At 39.4% G+C, this 21746-nt stretch overlaps 1 protein-coding gene across 2 annotated transcripts in view; it reads right to left on the bottom strand.

Moving 5' to 3' along the window:
* The window catches only part of Coro1c (coronin 1C), an 83045-nt gene that overhangs the window by 19156 nt on the left and 42143 nt on the right, over positions 1 to 21746 (bottom strand). For both annotated transcript variants that reach the window (XM_077108895.1, XM_077108894.1), the window contains exon 3: positions 6642 to 6764. In XM_077108895.1, coding sequence (XP_076965010.1) covers positions 6642 to 6764 — 123 coding nt within the window. The remainder of the gene's footprint in view (positions 1 to 6641; positions 6765 to 21746) is intronic.

Raw genomic sequence — 21746 nt, 5'->3', positions numbered from 1 at the left:
CAGTCTTCATGTGGTTGTTGTGTCCACTATGACCCCATATATATTTTTAGGTTTGAACATCAAGATTTCTTGGAATGAGTATTGTCTTCCAATTAATTCAACACTGTACTCAACTAATACTAATTTACATTCAACATATCATACATGTGAAGGCTCTAGTTAAGCATAAGACAATTGGCACAGTGGGGACAGATCTGATCTCTGTCACCCACAGGCTTTTTTCCGCTCCCTGGCTATAGAATGGGACTCTAAAACCAATCAGCTTTCTCAACACCATGCTGTGAGTAAGGAAGAAAACTGATGCCCAGAGTGGGCATCTCAGCCTAGGGGGAGTGACAATGACTACCCCTCCCACTTCAAAAATAAATAATGCTGTGTGTTTCTGGAATTTTCTATTTGGACAACACATTACTATGACAATATTTTGTTTTGTTTTGGAAAAAAATATATATATATACATAATCAATCTCAAGGGTTTCCAGATGAAAAAGTGAATCAATCATTGAAAACCCATCCAGATTCTGGGGGAAAAACACTGCAGGCACATGTTGGGAACGACTGTGTCACTGGCATCATTTTCACATGTGAAACTCTGCACATGGCAAAAGGACAGCTCAGAACAGATCCAGCAAGAAAGAAGAGGAACATTAAGAAACTTGGGCTTTTCTCAAGTAGTAAAGTACAATTAGTTTAATGGTTTTATTTTTCAAACATAGCTCAAATTTAAAGCACACACAAAACATTTCCAGACACTACTTTCCTATTTTAATTACCCATCAGGGACTTGCTACTGGGCTAAGCACTATAGTCACTGCCATAAGGAGGGCCATTCCATCAAAGGGCCCTATTTTTTTTTTTTTTTTAAAGTTAAGGAAATCAATTCCAAAGGGAAAATAAAGAAGACATAACCTTAAGAGACAGGAAGAGGCACACAGACTTGGTAGCAGCAGCAGAGCAGCACAAGCCCTGACAGAAAACACTCGCCCAGCAGCCCTATGTATGGGGCCATGTGGAGGGCATGGGACACTTCCAGATGGACTCACAGCATGGACGTCAACAACGGATTTGGGGAAACCAACAACTGAGTGCTGGGTTCTAATCTTCCAAGGCTGTAACTTCTACAGGTAAATGGCCCAGATGCAATCTGCATAAAATGGAACTATTAGAAAGCCCTGACCAATTGACAGCATAGCATTTATGTGGGTGATATACAACAGAAGCAAAAGCAAGACAGGGAGTTTATTTTTGTCGATTCTGAAAGAGAATAGGAAAAACTTGGAAGAAAGGGAAAAGTGTCTATTTAAATTTAATAATTTGGGACCCTTCAGGACATGCAGAGACAGTTCAAACTCATAGCTTGTAAAGATCTTTCCATCTCTCAGATTCTGAAAGAAGCAATCATGCAACCCTGTTGTCTGAATCTGTCACTTTATGCATTTATGTTTGATTATTACCCCGGAGATAAGGGTAATCAACAATATTGACTAAACAAAACTTAGCTGCTCTTTGTATTGTTAAAAGTACTGTCATTTTCTTGGAGCTAAAATTTCTCCCATTAAAATACTTAGAGGCCAAAATCTAAAAAGCTCCATGTGAAGAAAAAGAACTCATAATCAAAAAATTTGAATGACTTAGGAGGCTAATACAAGGAGGGTCACAAATTTGAGGTCAGCCTCAGCATCTTGGCAAGAGTTTGTCTTAAAAAAAAAAAAAAAAAGTACATAAAAACGAAACTATGTCAATATAATTAATTTGCTTTGAGGGAAAAAATTGCTTTGAGGCTACTTAAAGAAGCCATCTTTAAAAGATACCAAATATGTGTTAAAGGCGATCTTGCTGCCATGAATCCACTATAGGTACACATTAAAACTCATTATTAAAAAAAAAAATCATTATTCATTTATAGCTTCCTTTTGATCTTAAATAGGCATTATTACTATATCTCCATTGTATACATACGGCATCTGGGGCTGAGTGTTTAAGCAACCTGCCTGAGCCCAGAACTCCTAGTGTGTGGCTCTTCTTGGTACCCTTCATCAACTGGAATAAGACTGTGTTACACTATCTACCATCTGTAGCTTGTGAACTACTATCAACAGCCTACACTTAAGAAACTCCTGAGAGTTTTTCTATTTAAAAAAAAAAAAAAAAGGTGTCATAGGAAACCATTTGATCTATCATACAGTGTTCTTTTACCTGTAGGAGAGCAAAGTGGAAAATTAGGTATTAAGAAACAGGTAGAGGGCTGGGGATGTGGCTCAAGCGGTAGCGCGCTCGCCTGGCACACGTGTGGCCCGGTTTCGATCCTCAGCACCACATACAAACAAAGATGTTGTGTCCGCTGAGAACTAAAAAATAAATATTAAAAAATTCTCTCTCTCTCTCAAAAAAAAAAAAAAAGAAACAGGTAGAATAGGAGATCAAAAATTTCTTTAAAATTTCATTTCAGTTGATCAGTTTTAAAGGCTTCAATTACCCCAATAACAACATAAGATTTGGGAGTCATTAGTCATTAAAGAGTGCTGTAAATATCAGTTCCATATTAAAGGGTTTAAAATTTTTTGGAAGATTTATCCCAAAGCATTTTTTAATGTACAGAATGTTCACTCCAGCAACACCAATAAAGGGGCAACATGAGAGGATTCTGGGAAGACGCTGGTCTCGATGGCAGTAGGATTTTCAGATTTTCCAAGTCCCTCCATGAAAACACAGAACAGATACCAAAATTTGGTGCAGACCCAAAACACAAGTGTGTGGAGGGCAAATCACCAACAGCCATGTGACCTGCCTGCTAATCAGCCTTGGGTGTGCAGAGGGACCACCAGTGGGGCACTGGAAACTGGGAGGGGTCTTGCCCTTTCCAACAGCAGTGACCACAGGAGCTCTCAATAAAAAAGTCTGAAGGATACTCTAGATCCAGGATTCCTGAAACTGACCAGATGTCCTTCCAGGACAAGCACTACGTACACTAAGGAGAAGCCCAGGGAAAGGATCAAATTAGAGCAGGCAGCATTCACAGGAGCAAAAGAAATGAGAAAGGCCAAAGAAAAACAGGCCAGAAAAACCTTAGAAAAGCAAGCTGCCATGTTTGTGAACACTATCTGAAAATATGCTGTGAAGTTAGGACAACTATCTCAGCCAAGTCGGAAAAGGTTGGGAAAGTTTACACAAAGATAAATTCTTAAAATCATACAAAAATAAGAAGAAAAAATAAAACTGAACCACAAAATGACTTTTAAAGAATTAAGGACAGAATAATATTCCTGCAGATAATAAAAGCATGCTAAACAAACACGTTCAATAAAAAGAGATAACTATGATACTATTTCAAAATGAGATAAAACACATGAAGAAAACAATTTAAGACATGAAAAATTAATCAGAACTTAAAACTCAACAAATCAAGAAAAAATCAGAAATTAAAGTAAAATCACTTTTAGAAATGAAGATTAGCCAAGAATGAACATAAGAACAAACACACCCAACAAATAATGAACCTTAAAGAAAAAAAAGTAGCCCTCTCCCCTGGCTGTCCAAGATGCTGAAAGGAAAGAAGGCCAAGGGGAAGAAGGTGGCCCCGCCGGGGGTTGGGGGGTGGTGGGTGGGGAAGAAGCAGGCCAAGAAGGTGGCAAATCCTCTGCTTGAGCAAAGGTCTATGAATTCTGCACTGGATAAGACATCAGCCCAAAAGGGACCTTGGCATTTTGAAAACTGTCCCTACTCTATCTGGCTGCAGTGGCAAAGGACTATTCTCCCATCAACAACTGAAAGTGCCTCTTGTGACTCACCAGTTCACCCAGGTCTTAGTCTGCCTAAAAGTTAGCCAGTGCTTAAGGTGGCCCTCAGCTGTGGATGAGAGACAAAGTAAGAGAAGAAATGGAGACCTGGCCCGGGCTAGGACTATGTAAGTAGTGTGGCTTTTTGAGCTCGTTACCTGACATTTGTTGAGAAGAAAGCTGCCTGCAAAAAGGACCACCTGTCCTTGAGGGATTCATAGTGTCACTCTCCTTGGTGGAGAGCAAGGCTCAGCTAGTAGTGCCTACACACAATGTGGGTCCCATTGAACTGGTTATCTTCCTGCCCGCCCTGTGTCATAAGAAGGGTGTCTCCCAACTACACGATCAAGAGGAAGGCCTCATTGGTACCTGTGATCTGCAGTAAGGCCTGGGCCATTGTTGCCTTCATGCAAGTCAATTTGGAAGAAAAAGGAGCACTGGCTAAGCCTGTGGAAATTATTAGGACCAATTACAAGGAAGACTTGAGGTCCATCATCACTGGGGCAGGGGCGGGGCGGGGGATGTTCCTGATCCAAACTTTGCTAGGAAAGGCAAAGGCTATAGAACTTGCCACCAACCTGGGTTAAATGAACACAACATAAAAATAACGTTCTCCAGAAAATAAATAAAAGATAAAAATAAAAAATTAACTAAATAAGTAACCCCCACAAGTCTAAAAGAAATGAAGAAAAAAAATTAGAGAGAAATTGGCAAATCCATGAGTCCAAATGAAGAATATTTAAAAAAACAAAACAAAAAAACCACAACACTAATTGGTCACCTTCTGAGAATGACAGAACAAATTGTTATCTTGAAAACTAGGTAAATTAAAGGAGATAATCAAGCATTTCTCTTACCAGTTAAAAACTAAAAATAAAATGAAAAAATTGAATATCACTATTTTGTGACCCCCCTGATGGATCACTGCATTAAACACCAACAGCCATACAAACCAAAAAGAATGAAAACTACACATAATGTGCTTCCTGGTGGAAGAACCTGACACTAACCCAAGAGACTGAATGTGCATCTGACCACACTTCAGGATCCAGCTGTCAAACTGCAGGAAATTCAGACAGAAGAATATGGTTCGAGATACATGTAATCTGCAAAATCCAGACAGCTGAACAGCATGGGTCAAAGGTCAGAGTTCTTCCCTACAATATGCCGAAAGGAAAAGGGTGGAGGAGGAACCTATAGATTAAGATAAAGACTTAAGACTACATATCAAGTTTTTTAAACTGGCAAGACTAATTTACAGTGCTTTGGCATCAGTTCTAAATGATGTTCTTTTCCCTTAGCAAAATAAGGCTGAAGCCATTAAAATGATGAGCTTAAGCAAGGCATATCAAACAGAAAAATTCTTTTTAACAGCAGCATATTTCTTTAATACGCTTTAGCTGCCAAAATTATATCACAGGAGGAATCATCCTCAGCCAAAAGCCCACAAGGAAAAGTAGGCAGGTGTTTAAAAAACAGTTCAGGAATTGATTTGTTTATGCAAAATAATTTTAATTAATGAAGCATTCCAAACAATGTTTCAATCTACAAATAACAGAGGAAAACATAGTAGTGTGGCTCTTTGAGCTGGTCACCTGACACTTGTTGATACCCCTTACAAATTAGCAGGAATTGAGCTTCATTTATGTCAAGGGCAGCCGTGCTCCCTCTCATACTTATGTCTAAACTTTTCAACATATTTTGAGTATTGAAAACTGATCCAAGCCTATCATCATATTTAATCAAGAACAGGAAGGTTTTTATTAAACAGTACCCTTGAGACAGGCATAGAGGTACCCGCCCACAGTCCTAGCTACTGGGGGGGGCTCAGGCAGAAGGACTGCTTGAACCCAGAAGTTCTGGGCCAGCCGGGACAACACAGTAAGAACCTGCCTCAACAAAACAAAATCCCCAAGTCTGGTTTCATATATAACCTAGTTTGGGAATCTAAATGAAGGAATATAAATACCTTTTAAGGTTTTTTTTTGTTTGTTTGTTTGTTTTTTTGCCTATTTGTGTATCTTCATGAAAAAGACTTATTTAAAGCAGGTCCACCGCACAGAAAACACCTTCCTTCTGACATCAGCTTGGAAAAAGCACTTACTAAAATTCTTACTATCTCTTAATACCTGTTACATATCCAATTTTATCTGCATAACCTTGGCATCTTACTGCACTGTAACCCACAAGTTTGTGCAAGCAAGTTTGTTTGTTTTGTTTGTTTTTTTTTGCGGGGGCGCGGGGGGTGTCATATAGTCAAAAGACATTCACAGAATCTTTTTTTTTTTTAGAGAGAATTTTTTAATATTTATTTTTTAGTTTTTGGCAGACACAACGTCTTTGTTTGTATGTGGTGCTGAGGATTGAACCTAGGCCGAACGCATGCCAGGTAAGCGTGCTACCGCTTGAGCCACATCCCCAGCCCAGCATTCACAGAATCTTTAAAAAAATCATTTTACTGGGGCTGAGGTTATGACTCAGTGGCAGAGCACTTGCCTAAGCATTCAATCCTCAGTACCACATACAAATAAATAAAAAATAAAGGTACATCAACAATTAAAAAATATTTTTGAAAAAGTCATTTTACTATTCACAAAATTTTCCTGTAGTCAGATGTCAACTGTCAATAATCTTTTATACATATATATTCAAATACACACACACACACCAAAAAACAAACAAACAAATAAATAAATAAATAGAACACAATCTGTTGATGTAAGGGCCTGTAAAAGGCTTATCTGTAGTTAAGTTTTAATGTAGCTAAATCCTTGTATAATCCAATGGATAGTCAAAACTGCTATGATTTTCTGTCTACACACACACACTTGAATGTGATGGTCAAACACCACAGTGGGAGCTTACCATAACCGTGCAGTCCTCTGAACCACTGGCAATGACCTGATCGTTGTGCGGGCACCAGTCTATATCCAGCACTGGTCCTGTGTGACCACACACAGTAGGGTAGGATTTGTCAATTCGACCAGTCTGAAAGAAGAGAGAAACAAACCTTTTATATAACATCAATACCACAGAGCTTTTATGTTTTCTCAGGCCTATTTCTTCTTTATTATTTCTACCCAAAACTCTCGGCTGTCTACTTGTGGGGACATTCACATGCATCAATGCCAACTAGTGAGATGGGTTGGCTTTCACTTGTAGTAACAACTACTACCAAGTACATTCATCAAATTACAAGAATTAAAATTTCTAGAAACAAAAAGATTTTATATTTTGCATCTAAAAAAAGATTTTATTTGCACTCATAAACATAGCACAGAGAATTTATAAGTCTTTTTTGCCAAAATATAATTCTAGAACAGCCAAACTGTAAATTATAGATGTTTCTACTGGAGGGGGCAAAAAAAAAACCCTTGGTATTACTTAAAATGTGAAATATAACTCTTAATATAAAAGGATAATATCTTTGAATATACAAATTAACAATTCTAGAATTGATTGGCATCATTAAAGTAAAACGTTTTTAGAACCTTTAGCTGATTGTGTGTATGTGTGTGTGATGTGTGTGTGTGTGTGTGTATTCTGTTTGGTAGAACTAGGGACTGAACCTAGGACTTTGCACATGTTAAGAAAGCACTTTTCAACTAAGCTAGATTCCCAGCCCTTTTATTTTATTTTGAGGCAGGATCTTGCTAAGTTACCCAGACTGGACTTGAATTTATAATCCTCCTGCCTCAACCTCCCAGATAACAGGTATTCTAGATGTGTGCCACCACACCCAGCTTAAAGGGCATATATTTTAACGTCTCCATCTCTGTCTCCAATAGAAATACCAACCAGACAGTCTAACTAGATCTCACCCATTCTCCAGTTCCACGTCTTGTTAAGAATATTTAATGTTGGTTGAAGTCACCACTATTTTCTCATTTTACACATTTGAATCTAACAAGCCAACTAGTCTTATTAGACCAATTTGGTGTCTACCAAGACAACTGCTGTTATGACAGGTGTAGAAAAGCTCTGTCTGTTTTTCAACAGGTTAGCACCATGCCATGCTGGGGCTGGATGGGCTCTAAGAGCAGTTGCACAGAAGGAATGGCTGCACTGTGTAACTGAACCCATTTGCTATTGCTGCTCTCTTGTTATAGCAAACTGTCAACACTGGGGCAGGCTTCTTGACGAATTTTCAAGCTCAGTAAATTCTATGACTTCTCCAACTTAACTCAACTGTGGAAATTTCCAGAGAAACAAAGTGCTAAAGTGCCAAACCACATGCTCTGGAGTGAGACAGACATGGTTTCAAATCCAGGCTCTACAGCTTAAATAGTGGCTGACCTTAAGCAAGTCAAATAATCTCTCTTGGTTCCCGTTCATCAACTGTAAAACAGATACTTAACTCCCAGGATTATGGTGAGGATTAAATGAGAGAACATGTTTAGGTAAATGATAGCTCAGTGTTACAATTATCAGTGTAAAATACGTAAAAATTTAATTATAGTACCTGGACTATAATAAAAACTCAATAAAAATCTGTCACTGATTATTAGTTCTTCTAGCACAGTATTTATACTACTTCATCATAAGAATTAATGAATGTGTATTACTTATGAACTTTTATGGGCCAGATACTGTGCTGAGTTCTGGAGGTACAGAGCTGAACAGGGAAGTCCTGTCCTAGCTGAGCATGGAGTCCAACTGGAAAGAGACATTCAAATCGTCAGTTACAGTGCAGCACAAGACCTGGTCCATGCAGATAGACCTAGGGAAAAAGAAACACAGGATGTTCAACTAAGCTTGTGGGAGGGAGTAGTGTCACAGTCTTTGGAAGGTTTTCAGCTGAGAAGGGTAATTTCTAAGCTGAGACTTAAAGATGGCCCTCTCCACAGACCTAAGGCCTAGGTTTCTTCACGTCTTCCTCCTTTCCCTTGCAAAACTCACCGAGCTCAGGGGCTTGGGATGTAGCTCAGGGGCAGAGCATCTGTCTAGCATACTCAGTCCCCAACCAGCATCAACACCACCACCAGAAAAACAGGAAATATCAGTGAACATCATATTATATAAAATCCAAGTGTTGGGGGCTGGGATTGTGGCTCAGTGGTAGAGTGCTCGCCTTAGCTAGTGTGAGGCCTGGGGTTCTATCCTCAGCACTACATAAAATTAAAATAAAGATATTGTGTTCAACTACAACTAAAAAATAAATATTTTTTTAAAAACCCAAGTGTTATAAAAAGGGTCATTTGTAGGCAGCAAAGCAGAAAGAGCCGAGAACCAGCCTGCCCAGGCTAGGATCACATCTCCACTATTTCTAGCTGTGAGTTTTTTGGCCAACTTACTCCAACTCTCAAGCTCAGTTTCTCAACTGTAATACCAGTATGTTAATAATTCATTCTTTAAAACTGAATAAGACAATCAAGGTAAAGAATTTGCTACTATTCCACCACTTGAAGTGTTCAACAGATGCCATTCAAAATTTAACAAATACTGGAATTCACTCTACCACACTTCAGATCATGTCTTTCCTTAAAGCAATAGCAAATAAGCACCTAAGCCGGGTGGCTTTATCAGTTTCTCTTACTGCATACCCATAAAAACCATACGAGATGGTTAGTTCACCTGCATCCTTAGCAATGTTCCACGCTCAAGCTGGTGGCGGTGTGCGTAGTGTTCATTCTAGTGTATATAATGATTATCTTAAGTACAGGAATCATCATTCGTTGAATGTTTGATATTTCATAATTTTAAACATTCTAGACAAGAAGGGCTGAGTGATGTCTGAATGACTGTGGACAAACTTCTGAAAGGTATGACAAAAACAAAGAAATAGAGAAGTATGTTGGAAATGCTAAGAAGTTCCCAAGTTCAAGAAAGTAAACCAGGAAAAAGGACCGTCACTAAAACAACAGTGAGGGGGGGAAAAACTGGTCAATATGGTAAACACAAGTAGAGAACTATGTAAAACAGCAGTGATAATGACAAAGTGCAGAACGACAAGAGTAAGTAAAGTAGAAAGGCATGTGTTCCCAGTCAACAGGTTTCAGGGCCCTTCTCTAAAGAAAAGCAGGAAAACTAACTAGTTGACATGACTGTAAGTCATACAACTATGTTAAAATTAAGGGCAAACACTAAAAGGAAAAAGAACATGTAACTTCCAAAATGTATGCAGGAGGAGGGGGAGATGTCAGGAATAAAAGAACCTTTTTGATCCTACAAAGATGAAATAAAAGGAAAAAAGGAGAAACAAGCATGAACACTAGAAAGCTACACAATAAGATGATGGAAACAAAACCAACTCTAAATCATGATGTGGTAAATGCAAATAGGCTAAACTCACTAGCTAAACCACAAGGACTCTGAGATCAGATCAAATCCAGCTACAGGACACTCAGCACTGGGGATGTGGTGCTCTTTGCCTAGCATGCTTAGCTGGGTTCCATCTCCAGCACACATTTTAAAAAATAATGACACTTGCTAGGCTTGGTGGTGCATGCCTGTAATCCCAGCAGCTTGGGAGACTGAGGCAGGAGGATCGAAAGTTCAAAGCCAGCCTCAGCAATGAGGCACTGAGCAACTCTGTGAGACCCTGTCTCTAAAAATAAAATACCAAAAAGGGCTGGGGATATGACTCCATGACTAAGTGCCCCTGAGTTTTATTCCCGGTACCAAAAAATAATAATAATGACACAAACAAGTAACTAAAAGGGAAGGAACACATAAAAAATCCACCAAGAGGCTAAATTAATAACAACAACACACACAAAAAAACACGAATATAATATGACCTTGTAGCCAATATTTTAAAATACACATTTTTTTTCCAAGCAAACATAAAACATTATCTTTTTTTAAGTGATCAATTATGAGACCACAAAGCAAATTTCAAAAAGTACCAAGGAGTCAGTATCATGGAAATTATGTTTGGAGTACAATGTAAAACAAATTATAAATTAATAGGAAGGTATTAACAAAAAATCTCCAATAGCTGGGCTCTGTGGCACACACCTGTCATCCTAGCAGCTCGGGAGACTGAGGCAGGAGGATTCTGAGTTCAAAGCCAGCCTCAGCAACAGCAAGGCACTTAGACCCTGTCTCTAAATAAAATACAAAACAGGGCTGGGGATGTGGCTCAGTGGTTGAGTGCCCCTGACTTCAATCCCTATTACCCACCCCTCAAAAAAAATAAATAATAAAAAAAAAAGTCTCCAATACACTAGAAAATATAAATTCACTAGTTCACAGTTTAAAAATACATGGAATTCAGCTAACACAGATCCCCATAAAAGTTTTATAGTCCTAAATGCATATTTTAGAAAAGATTGAAAATTAATGAACTAAGCATCTAACATGAGAAGTTAGAAAATGAACAGAGTACAATCAAAAAATGTAAAATTATAAAATAATTGACAGGAGAGAAAATAAAAAAAGAATCAATTAAATTGAATAAATTAGGGGGGGGAAAGGAGCAAATACCAGGAACTTTAAAAGGGACAAAACTCATATACATGGTAGAAGTATGAATAAGGAATAACATTTGATAAGAAATCTGAAAACTCTATGAAACAGGCTGAGGAAGGAGAATTGCAAGTTCAAAGCCAGCCTCAGCAACTTACCAAGACTGTCCTTAAATAAAAGATTAAAAAATGTGAGTCAGTGGTTAAGCACCCCTAGGTTAAATTCCCATGCCAAAAATAAATACAACCTCCATGAGACAATCAGGAAAATGTAACTTACTTAAGATTAAAAACCTTGAATATCGTAAAAGAATGAGAGATATAACTCCACTCATCACCTACCCTCATCAATCAATCACCAAATACCAGAACCAAAATAGGCCCAGGTGGTTTTATAAGAGAGATCATCTCAAACTTTTCCAGGGAACAGAAAAAGGAATTCCACTGAACTCATTATATAAGGTCTGTGTCACAAAGGCAAAAGAAAAAAACAGAAAATCAAATTCAGCAATGTGAGTTTTTCTCAAAAAAATAAGCAAATTAGCAATAAGCAATGTGAAAAGACTAGTTACAAACCAGGATAAGATATACGCAGTACATATACCCAACAAGTGAACAGTCAATCTTAACAAAGAATGGCCAGATATGAGCCAAAAACTCACAGAGAAGAAACCCCAAAACAGATATAAGAGATCTGATCTTTCTTGTAATTAGGGAGCTGCAAATTAAAATAATGAGGTAGCATTTTTACATGTATAAAATCTGGCAAAAATGTAAAAGTCTAAATGTGAGTGCTAACAAAAATGTCAGGAAAGAGAGACTCACATACCCACTCACAGGACAGTGTGCAGTTAACAATGTATTTGGCAAATGATGTGACAAAAGGCAGAAGTGACAAGCAGCCCAGCAACACCACTGCTAGGTGGCCTGGGTGACAGAAATGTCCCCATGATTTCCACAAAAGTATTGTTGCAGGACTGTTGGAAACAGTGGTAAAAGAAGAAGCAATTTCACTGACTCTCAGTATGGGAATAAATACTTAAAGTTTCACACACATAAATAAATGTCACATGTAATAATACAAAAATATGGACATATTTGAGGAAATTACCACCTCTGGAGAAGAAGGAGGGCCTCCCCCCAAAAGTCAGAAGAAATAAATATGGTGAAAAATTAACATCTGTTTAATTAATCTTTGGGGAAAGTACTTGAGTATCCTATTATTTTATTTAATATATTCCCTATTTTGAAAAAAATTAAAAACGTAATAAAGTGAGAATCATATCAATATATTGTTACTGATTTTACATTAAAGTATTTTTCCCCTTCGAAAGAAAAGGTTTTCCTACCTGAATTGTTTCATCTCAGAGTCTCACATTCTTAAGCTCTCCCCAGCAAACCACATGTGGCAGCCTTAATGGAAAAGTACAGTACTGAATTTGAACATTTTTGTAGTGGGGGTAGGGGGCTTACTGGGATGTAACCCACGGGAGCTCTACCACTGACCTACACCCCCAGCCTCTTTTATTTTTTGAGCCAGGGTGGGTGTTACAAAAGCTGAGGGTCTCACTAAATTGCTGAGGATGGCCTCAAACATGTGATCCTCCTGCCTCAGCCTCCTGAGTTGCTGGGATGACAGGGGTATACCACCACACACAGCCTGAATATGAACTTGTAACAACAACAAATGATTTCCCCCCCAAAATCTGGGTAAGCAGAACTTTTGGTAATACAGAAAGCAATTCAAAAAGCAATTCTGAGGGGAATCTGGAACTACTAATACTAGTTGTGCTTAATTATATAATACTATAAAGTTTCCTAAATGAATACTTCCCCCACAAATCAAAATTAAACAATCTTTTCTTAAAAATATTTTTTAGTTATAGATGAATGCAATATTTTTATTTTGTTTATTCATTTTTATGTGGTGCTGAGGATCGAACCCAGTGCCCACGTGTGCGAGGCAGGCACTCTGTCACTGAGCCCCAGCCCCAGCCCCAGCCCCAGCCCCAGCCCAAATTAAACAATCTTAATTAAAAGTTAATAGGTATTCACCAGTAATCTTCAATCAAATGGAATATTTGAAAATAAAAAGCATTTCTGCCATTCCCGTCTCATGAAAGTACTAGGAGTACATTTTCTAGGAGTAATAGGAAGATCTGAAAGTCCATCTTTCTATCAAAAACAAACAATAACAATAACATTTTGAGAGTATTTACATTATAAGCTAGGAACTATCTGGAGATCTTTATATCCATTTATGAATTAGGAATTATCCTCATTCTCTAAATAAAGAAACTGAGGCACAGAGAAGGTCAAGAAGCAGAGCTCTGAAACACCACCGCCATCCACGCCAGACTGGATAGAAGAAAACATTTCCAGGGGCTGGGGTTACAGCTCAGTGGTAGAGCACACGCCTAGCATGTTCGAGGCTCTGGGTTCGATCCTCAGCACCACATAACAATAAATAAATTTAAAGCATTGTGTCCAACTACAACAAAAAAAAAAATTTAAAAAAATTCCAGTATGCCATGGTTACGAAAAGGGCACAGAAGTAATGTCTATTGGCAGCTGGCCACTAGAAACACAGAGTTAATTTTAAAAAATGATATTCTGCAAACAGCTGCTTCCTCTGGTTGGGATGTCATCATAAATCCTTAAAACAAATAAAACAGAGAAAGCAGCATCATATTGCAGTACACAAGGAAGGAAATTCACTAAATATCTGATACTGATAAAAGAACAAAAGCAAAAAGAAAGTACGAAGGAAAATTACACTTTAAATGTACATTGGTCGTTTGACATACTGGCTGTTTACAAAACATTAACCCTCTTTTTTTCAAGGGCTTAGACCTTCAAATTATCTTCTTGTTTATTAAAAAAAAAATCAAAACAAAAACACAATACATTTCTTCAAATGAGCATATATTATTAAAACTTCAGAACTGGGCATTTATAAACTACTAAGAACTCCCAAGTACGTGGAGACTAAAGGAGATAATCCTAATAATGAATTTACATGGTAAAGATGAGGAAACATCATTCTGAAAGACATTTTAGACCAGGATTTAATGAGAAAGCAATTCTCTTCAAGCCTTTGACACACACTCATTTATCACCAGTAAATAAAACAAGGAATCCATGTTTAATTTGCTAGACTGTGAAGAGCCATTCAGAAAGACATCTACCACATGTTGTGGTGAAAGCACAATTTATTTACCTGCACCTCCCAGTAGCAAATTTAAATGACTACTGAGACTGGAAGGATGAATTACAAAAGGTTAATGCCAGGTTTTGGAATTTTTTTTTTTAAACTAAAAAGGTGACTTATTTTTAAAATCTCTCATCAATTTTCCTAAGGTATTATACAGAATAATTTCCTATTACTAGCCAATCACCTACTATCTTATCTCATTAAGGATAAATCACTTCAGTTACATCACCTATAACATTATCACTTTGGTAGCACAGAAATTGGTTTAGCTAAATGTATAGTCATTTAGTCTCCCAACTTTAAATACTTTTTTTGATTGATTACTTATTAGTCCCAATCATTTGCCACAGGATGGCTTTTATGTGCCTCTCTGGATAAAGTTCCAAGTGGTTAGGATTACCTGGCACTCAACACATGAAGTGGCAAGAAAGATCAACGTCAAGTTCCCCAAAGGCTCTGGCTCAGAGCCTAGTTTGTGATCTTGCGGGACTCTAATGAAACAGGTCAGGACACTGGCTTACAGTCATTAGTACCTGAAAGGTCCAGTGGCCTGCCCAAAGGCCACAACATGAGCCCAAGGGAAAATTCAGCCTCTAAAGGATGTGTACAGTTGGCACAAGGGAGGGGGTCACAGCACAATTTCCTTGTGGCTGGCCTCAGCTGAGGGTGATGGCTTTGAATAGGTTATAGCCAGCAACTCTCATCATGGCAGAAAATGTCCTGGGCACCAGCACTGTCACTTGCTTGGGTTTTTGGGAAAAGTCCTTAGACATTTCAAAGCAGCCCAAAAAACTCCTAGAAACTAATACTTCAATAAAATCCAAGAAATTATTCAACATTTCCCTCCAATGGATATTTGAGGATGGGGGATGAAAATAAAAACACATATAACAAACATCAGTAAATGCTCTAAAAGGAATATTTGTAGTTTAAATAACTGCAAAAACAAGTCTCACAAAAAAATAAAATTGTAACTTTTTTTTTTTTTGTACCAGGGATTAAACCCAGGGGCAATTAACCATTCAGCCACATCCCCAGCCCCTGCCCCCCGCCTTTTTAAAAATATTTTATTAGTGACAGCGTCTTACTCAATTGCTTAGAGCCTTGATAAGTTGCTGAGGCTTTGAACTGTAGTTGCTGGGATTACAGGTGTGCGCCACTGTGCCTAGCTTCAATGTAACTTTTTTAAAATAGCTTTATTTATTTATTTATTAATGCAGTGCTGAAGATGAAACCCAGTGCCTCACACATGCAAGGGCCAGCACTCTACCACTGAGCCATAACCCCAGCCTTCAATGTAACTCTTAACAGATGACATTTCTAGTCATAAGGATATCTTCCGTCAGTTTTAATGGAAAACCATCAAGTTTCTTTCCATTTAGGTCTACTAGTGAATCTCATTTATGTGTTTCACATCTCAGGCCAAAAAGGAATCCATGTTTTAGAAGTGCACTCACTCTACATACTACTGTGCAATCAATTTCAAATGTATATGAACACACAGAAAAATTCTTACTATTGTTTCTTTTTTTTTTTTTAAGAGAGAGTGAGAGAGGGGAGAGAGAGGGAGAGAGGGAGAGAGGGAGAGAGGGAGAGAGGGGGAGAGGGGGAGAGAGAGAGAGAGAGAGAGAGAGAGAGAGAGAGAGAGAGAATTTTTTTAATATTTATTTTTTAGTTATCGGCGGATACAACATCTTTGTTTGTATGTGGTGCTGAGGATCGAACCCAGGCCACACGCATGCCAGGCGAGTGCGCTACCACTTGAGCCACATCCCCAGCCCCCTTACTATTGTTTCAATAAAGGAGTTCCACTCTAGGAGGGTTTTTAAGAGTTAATGGTGTTGTATCACAGATATAAATTTTTACCTTCCCAAGCCCTCAAAATTCAACTTTGAGATGCTTCCAGTATGTCCTATGTATTATACAAAAGATCATGCAGAACAACTATTTCTCAATGTTAAAAGTGATTCTTCACCAGGTGTGTGGCGCATGCCTGTAATCCCACTGACTTTGGAGGCTGAGGCAGAAGGATCACAGTAAAAATAATAAAATAAAATAAAATAGGGCTGGGATGTAGCTCAGTGGTAGAGCACCCCTGGGATCGATTCCCAGACTGATACAAAAATAATAAATAAAATAAACCAACTGGTTCCTTCAAGAATGAAGACATGCAACCTTTTGTTAAAGTCATACAGCAGTTTACCTAGGAGGCTTACTCTTTCTTATAACTATGTTTGCATAAAGTTAATGAACTTCCTGGCCATAAAAAGTGACACACATTTGAATCAATCAAATGTTGCAATACCCCTAACACACTCAAGATATTCCACACACAATTTCTTCCCTCATTTACATTTTGCATCTCATGGTACAAACGCCACTCTGTCAAGGTATGGCCTCTTCTTGCTCTCTACCCCGTCTCTCTCATGACGCGGTCTCTATGCCTATTAACCTATTACACTACCGAACACCTGAGGGCCAAAGAGCCTCCACCCCATCCTGGGGTGAAAGGCACCTTCCCTTACTTGAGGAACAAAGGGAAGGTGAAATTTTCCAAACTGCTCACTCTGCTTTATAGCTGTCGAAGTTTTCATTATAGGAAATAATGAGTTCAAAATTACTTGATAGGTCCAAATTTCAATAGCAACTCATTTCTAGCTTTGGGCCAATATACTGAGATTCTTGAATCCTCAGCTAGGAGAATGAGATGTCAAACTCTGAGCTTGGAAGCAGAGGAAGTTTTCAGCCCAAACATAAGGGCTCCATTCACACTGTGCAAAGTTCAAAGGAGTCAGAAAAGGATATCTATTGAAGTGGGTTTTCCTCCCCCCACCACCAACTTCCTTTTTCTTATAACAGAATTATTTATGTGGATTCATGTTCTGCTGGAATCTCTTAAGCCTCTGCTGCTCCATAGGAAGGAGCTCTGGTGATTATGGTCATGGGACAAGGGGAGAAGGGCAGGGATAATAAGACAGGGACTCGCACACAATATACAATTTGTTAACAGTCTGCTGACTAAGAATGAAACATTCCAAGGACGTTTTACTTTAAGGAAACCAGAAACTCCAACATTTAGGGTAAGAGGATGTGCTCTGGAATAAAACACGCAGCTAGAGTTACCCTGGCAGGTAAGGTAAGCCAGCAACCAAAGCTGCCAGGGAGAGGCAGTGTGGTCCTGGAGACATCAACTCACTGTGAGTCGAAAAGAACAGTCTTGTGAGCAGAAGTGACAATGCCAGGCAAATAATTTTCACATTACAGGTTCTCTCTAAAAACTGGGTTTAATATTAAATAGGCCATATTTTAAGCCTATGAAGAGCTTAAGGAAAGCTACTGTACAGCTATAAATATTTTATTACCAGAAAGCAAAAAAGTAGAAAATTTAACATTTCCTTATTCAACAATGACTAAATGTGCAACAGCAACCAGAGAATATGTACCTACTTCCTGACTCATCAACAAAAAAAATCATATCCCAGGTACTCTCCCCCTATCCTCGCCCAATTATAAAGTGAAAATCTAATATTTCCTACTCGTCCCTGCAGACCGGTAAGTCCATGGGATGCTTCTGGGCTGACAAAACCCCCAAACCAGGAACTCAAGATGAGGCAGAACCTAGTCAAAATAAACTTCAGTTTGAAATCAAAGGCTGAAGAGCAAAAAAACTATGGATAGAAGTGAAATACAGGAAATTAAAGCATGCAGTGGCAAATCAGAAAGCAGGGTAACTGGCTGCCTCAAGCTTTCTAGTGAGATGCAGCACTGGGAGTGAAGAGCAGGCCCCAGGGCTAGTTCCTCCTCTCTGGCTCTGAACTGCTTTACACACGAGCCTCAGAATGAAAAATCACTGAAATTCACTCCCTGAAGTGGGAATGAAAAACAACAACAAAAGGCCAGCAGTGGGCGCGCACCTGTAATCCCAGTGACTTAGGGAGGCCGAGGCAGGAAGATTGCAAGTTCGAAGCTAACCTCAGCAACAGAGTGAGATAAATAAAATAAAATAAAAAGGGCAGGTGCTGTAGCTCAGAGGTAGAGCATCCTTGGATTCATTCCCTAGTACTGGAGAAGGGGAGGGGAGGGGACAAGAAGGGAGGGGATGGGAGGAGAGGGGAGAAAAACATTAAAAACTTTTCGGTGGTGGGTGGGGTGATACCCTGTGGTCCAAGGCCCTGAGTTCCTACCTTGCAGAGCTTGCAAACAAACAAGAGGACTGGAGTAAGAACCAACTTAGTGGTCCAGATCACTCACGTCTGACTTAAAGCTTAGTCAGAAATGAATCCAGAGTCACTTTTCCTAAGACAAAGCAGACATGTGCCCCAGCTCAGGCTTCCCTTGACTCATCTCAGATCCTACACCCAACTAGCAGAGATATTCAATTTGGCAGAAGCGGACAATTGGCTACATATGGTTATAAGGTGGCTTCTGGACCAATCATGACTTCAGAAATGTATTCTGCACTTAGAACCCTTTCTTAACCTGAGATAGCCACTTCCCCAGGCTAGGGCTGCCTGCTTCCCACAGAGGGATTCTGCAGGGAGAACTAGCCTGCACGCTCAGCATAGACTAGCACTCTCCAGAATCCCAGGAAAGAGTTAAACATTCCTTGCACTTGACTTCTCTTCATCACACACCCAGATCCCACCATTCTCTGAGCCACTGTGCAGCCAATCAAAGCAAAGGAAGGAAATTATCCTGGCTGGTTGTCAGCCACAGAGCCTCTGATGACCATATATGGTAAAAACCACTGTCAGAGCTTGTCAGGCCTGCACCCGGCTGCTGTGGACACATCAGTGAACTGCAGCAGCAGGAGCTGGCCAAGGGAAGGCACAAAGGACAGGCGGCCTGCTCATCTTGGGGGGTGGGGGGGTTAGAATCCATCATCTGCCAGGGCATACTCTCAGTGAGTCACAGTCACTCACTGTCATCAAAAATAGCCTCAGGGCACACTGTGAGATTCCTTTTGCCAGTACTTTGTGCTCCATTATTGACCGGGGTGAGCAGGGTGTCCCTCCCCTCTTCTTCCTCTCTGTGAGACTGGAAAACAGGCATTTGGAGAAAATGAAAAGGCCCTTCTGTGGCACTTCATGTGGTAACAAGGTCATGCAGAGCTCCTGGGGCTGGCAGCTCAGGACATAATTTGGAAGTCATTGTTCTGCACCTGGTGCCCTCCCCTGCATCCTCTACCCCTCCCAATGCCAACCCCCAGCCTTTCATGGCCCACACACTTCACAGATTAAGGTGCTCTGGGAAGGAGGCAGAATCTCTTTGAGTAGGCGGTGACTGGACAGCTCACAACACATCAGGATAAGGCAGGAATAAAATCCTCTGCCCACAACACCAAAGCTACCAAGTGCCAAACAACCACATCTGTACAAAGGACTACCACCATTCCTACCCTCACCCAAATCAGAGAACTGCTGTCTGTAGAAATGAAGACTGCCTGTCAGCATGCAGCAAGGCAGAGAAGCAGCCAATGCAAATCCAGCAGGTGCTGGCAGAGGCTGCGGATCACACAGAGAAGCACCATCAGGAGACGCCATTCCTTTAGAGCCAGCCCATGAAAGAAGGCGCACACCAGAACAGAGCATGGCACTTAAAGGACGCCCTCGAAAATGGGGACCGCTGTGACTTCATCAACACTGCAGCGGTTTCCACAGAAGCAGGGTGGAGACCAAGAGCTTTTCAAATCTGAAGACGACTCTCTGAGCTCAGAAATCAAAGCCCCGAAAAGCTACTGTTTTCATTATTGAGCTTTCCATCAATAAAGTATCGGTTTGAACAGTTTCTGTACCAAAAAATAAAAAACTCTCCATACTAAAGTCAACTAAAAACTCAGAGATCAAAGTTCTAAATTCATAAAAAGTCTGGGACAATCACTCCATCTGTTTCAAGTTCTGCAACTGCAGAACAGAAGAATGATAGCAACCAACCCTACCAAGTGCAAAAACTGAGACACTGCTTTTTATGAAGGAGACTCTCCAAGTACCATTTGATCTCTTTTTTGGGGGTGTGGGGGGTAACCAGGGATAGAACTCAGAGGAACTAGAGACCACTGAGCCATATCCCCAGCCTTATTTTATATTTAATTTAGAGTTGCTTAGGGCCTCACTTTAGCTGAGGCTGGCTTTGAACCTGCAATCCTCCTGCCTCAGCCTCCGCTGGAATGACAGAGCTGCTGGGATGACAGGTGTGTGCCACCACGCCCTCCTTGATCTCATCTTTGAGTCTCATTTTTATGATTGATAGAAGTCGCTGCCTCTTCCTGAAGAGAATACAAAGGAGAAATGCCCTGTTGATCTAGTTATAACAATGATCCTAAATGCTTATTCTGGTTCTTCTCCACATAAGCAAGGAAAATAGCAATTTTATACAATTCACACTGAAACTGAAGGGGAATAAAGTCAAGATATATGTACTTTTCCACCAAAAAAACTATCCTTCAGCTCTCTTTGACTCCCAGTGTTAGTATACCTAACACATAAACGATTTAATCCCATTCCATGAAATGTCCCATTTCTCCAATACCAGAAAAGTAAACCTAACTCTGAGATCCCAGAATCTGGAAGAAGACTGTGGCTACCACATCCTTCTCTGCCCTCCTCGGTACAGAACCTCTTATAACTTTTCAATTCAGTAAATTGGCGGGGCTCCACTTCTGCTCCATTTATAGTTCCCACACCTAGGAGAAACCTAAACTCAAACAGGACTTTCTCTGCCCAGCCTCAGGTGGGCTTCATCCCTCTCATGGCCGAGTGGGAGTGCTTTATGCATACACAAAGCTCCCTAGTGGTGTGATCAAGGGCAATCATTACTGATTATAAAAGCAAAGACCCAGCAGAGGTCCAGGTCCCGGCACAGAGCAGGCACTCAAAGATTTAAGGAAAGAGTATATACATGAATAAATGAACTAGTGTTTTTAAAAGTTTTAAATCTCAGTAAAGATTAAGCAGCAATTAGCTCTATATAACCTATATTATTGGTAACATTACCAATAATATTTTAAAAAATAAACTATGAATAAATTCATTGTCTAATATTTTGGGAAAAGTGCAGGTAATTATAAAGATAAAACTAAAAAATCACCTGTAGTCTTAGCATTGTTAAGATTCCAGATTTATTCCTAAACAACAATAACATAATATAGAATTAAACATAAAATATTGTGGCCTTACAACTCATTTTGTTTTTTTAAGTTCTATGAAGGTATCATGGATACAGGACAACAAAATCTTGCCACATAATATAACTTTTTCTTGCACACAATCTCTCAATTATTCACTTGACTTACTTAAGAGCATTTATATATTTATACTTGTATGTATGTGTATATAGCTGTATATAACA

Source organism: Callospermophilus lateralis, chromosome 1, assembly GCF_048772815.1.
Source record: "Callospermophilus lateralis isolate mCalLat2 chromosome 1, mCalLat2.hap1, whole genome shotgun sequence".
In the NCBI taxonomy this organism is placed as follows: domain Eukaryota; kingdom Metazoa; phylum Chordata; class Mammalia; order Rodentia; family Sciuridae; genus Callospermophilus; species Callospermophilus lateralis.
Note: the sequence above shows the minus strand (reverse complement) of the source record. Positions and strands in the feature narration are given on the sequence as shown.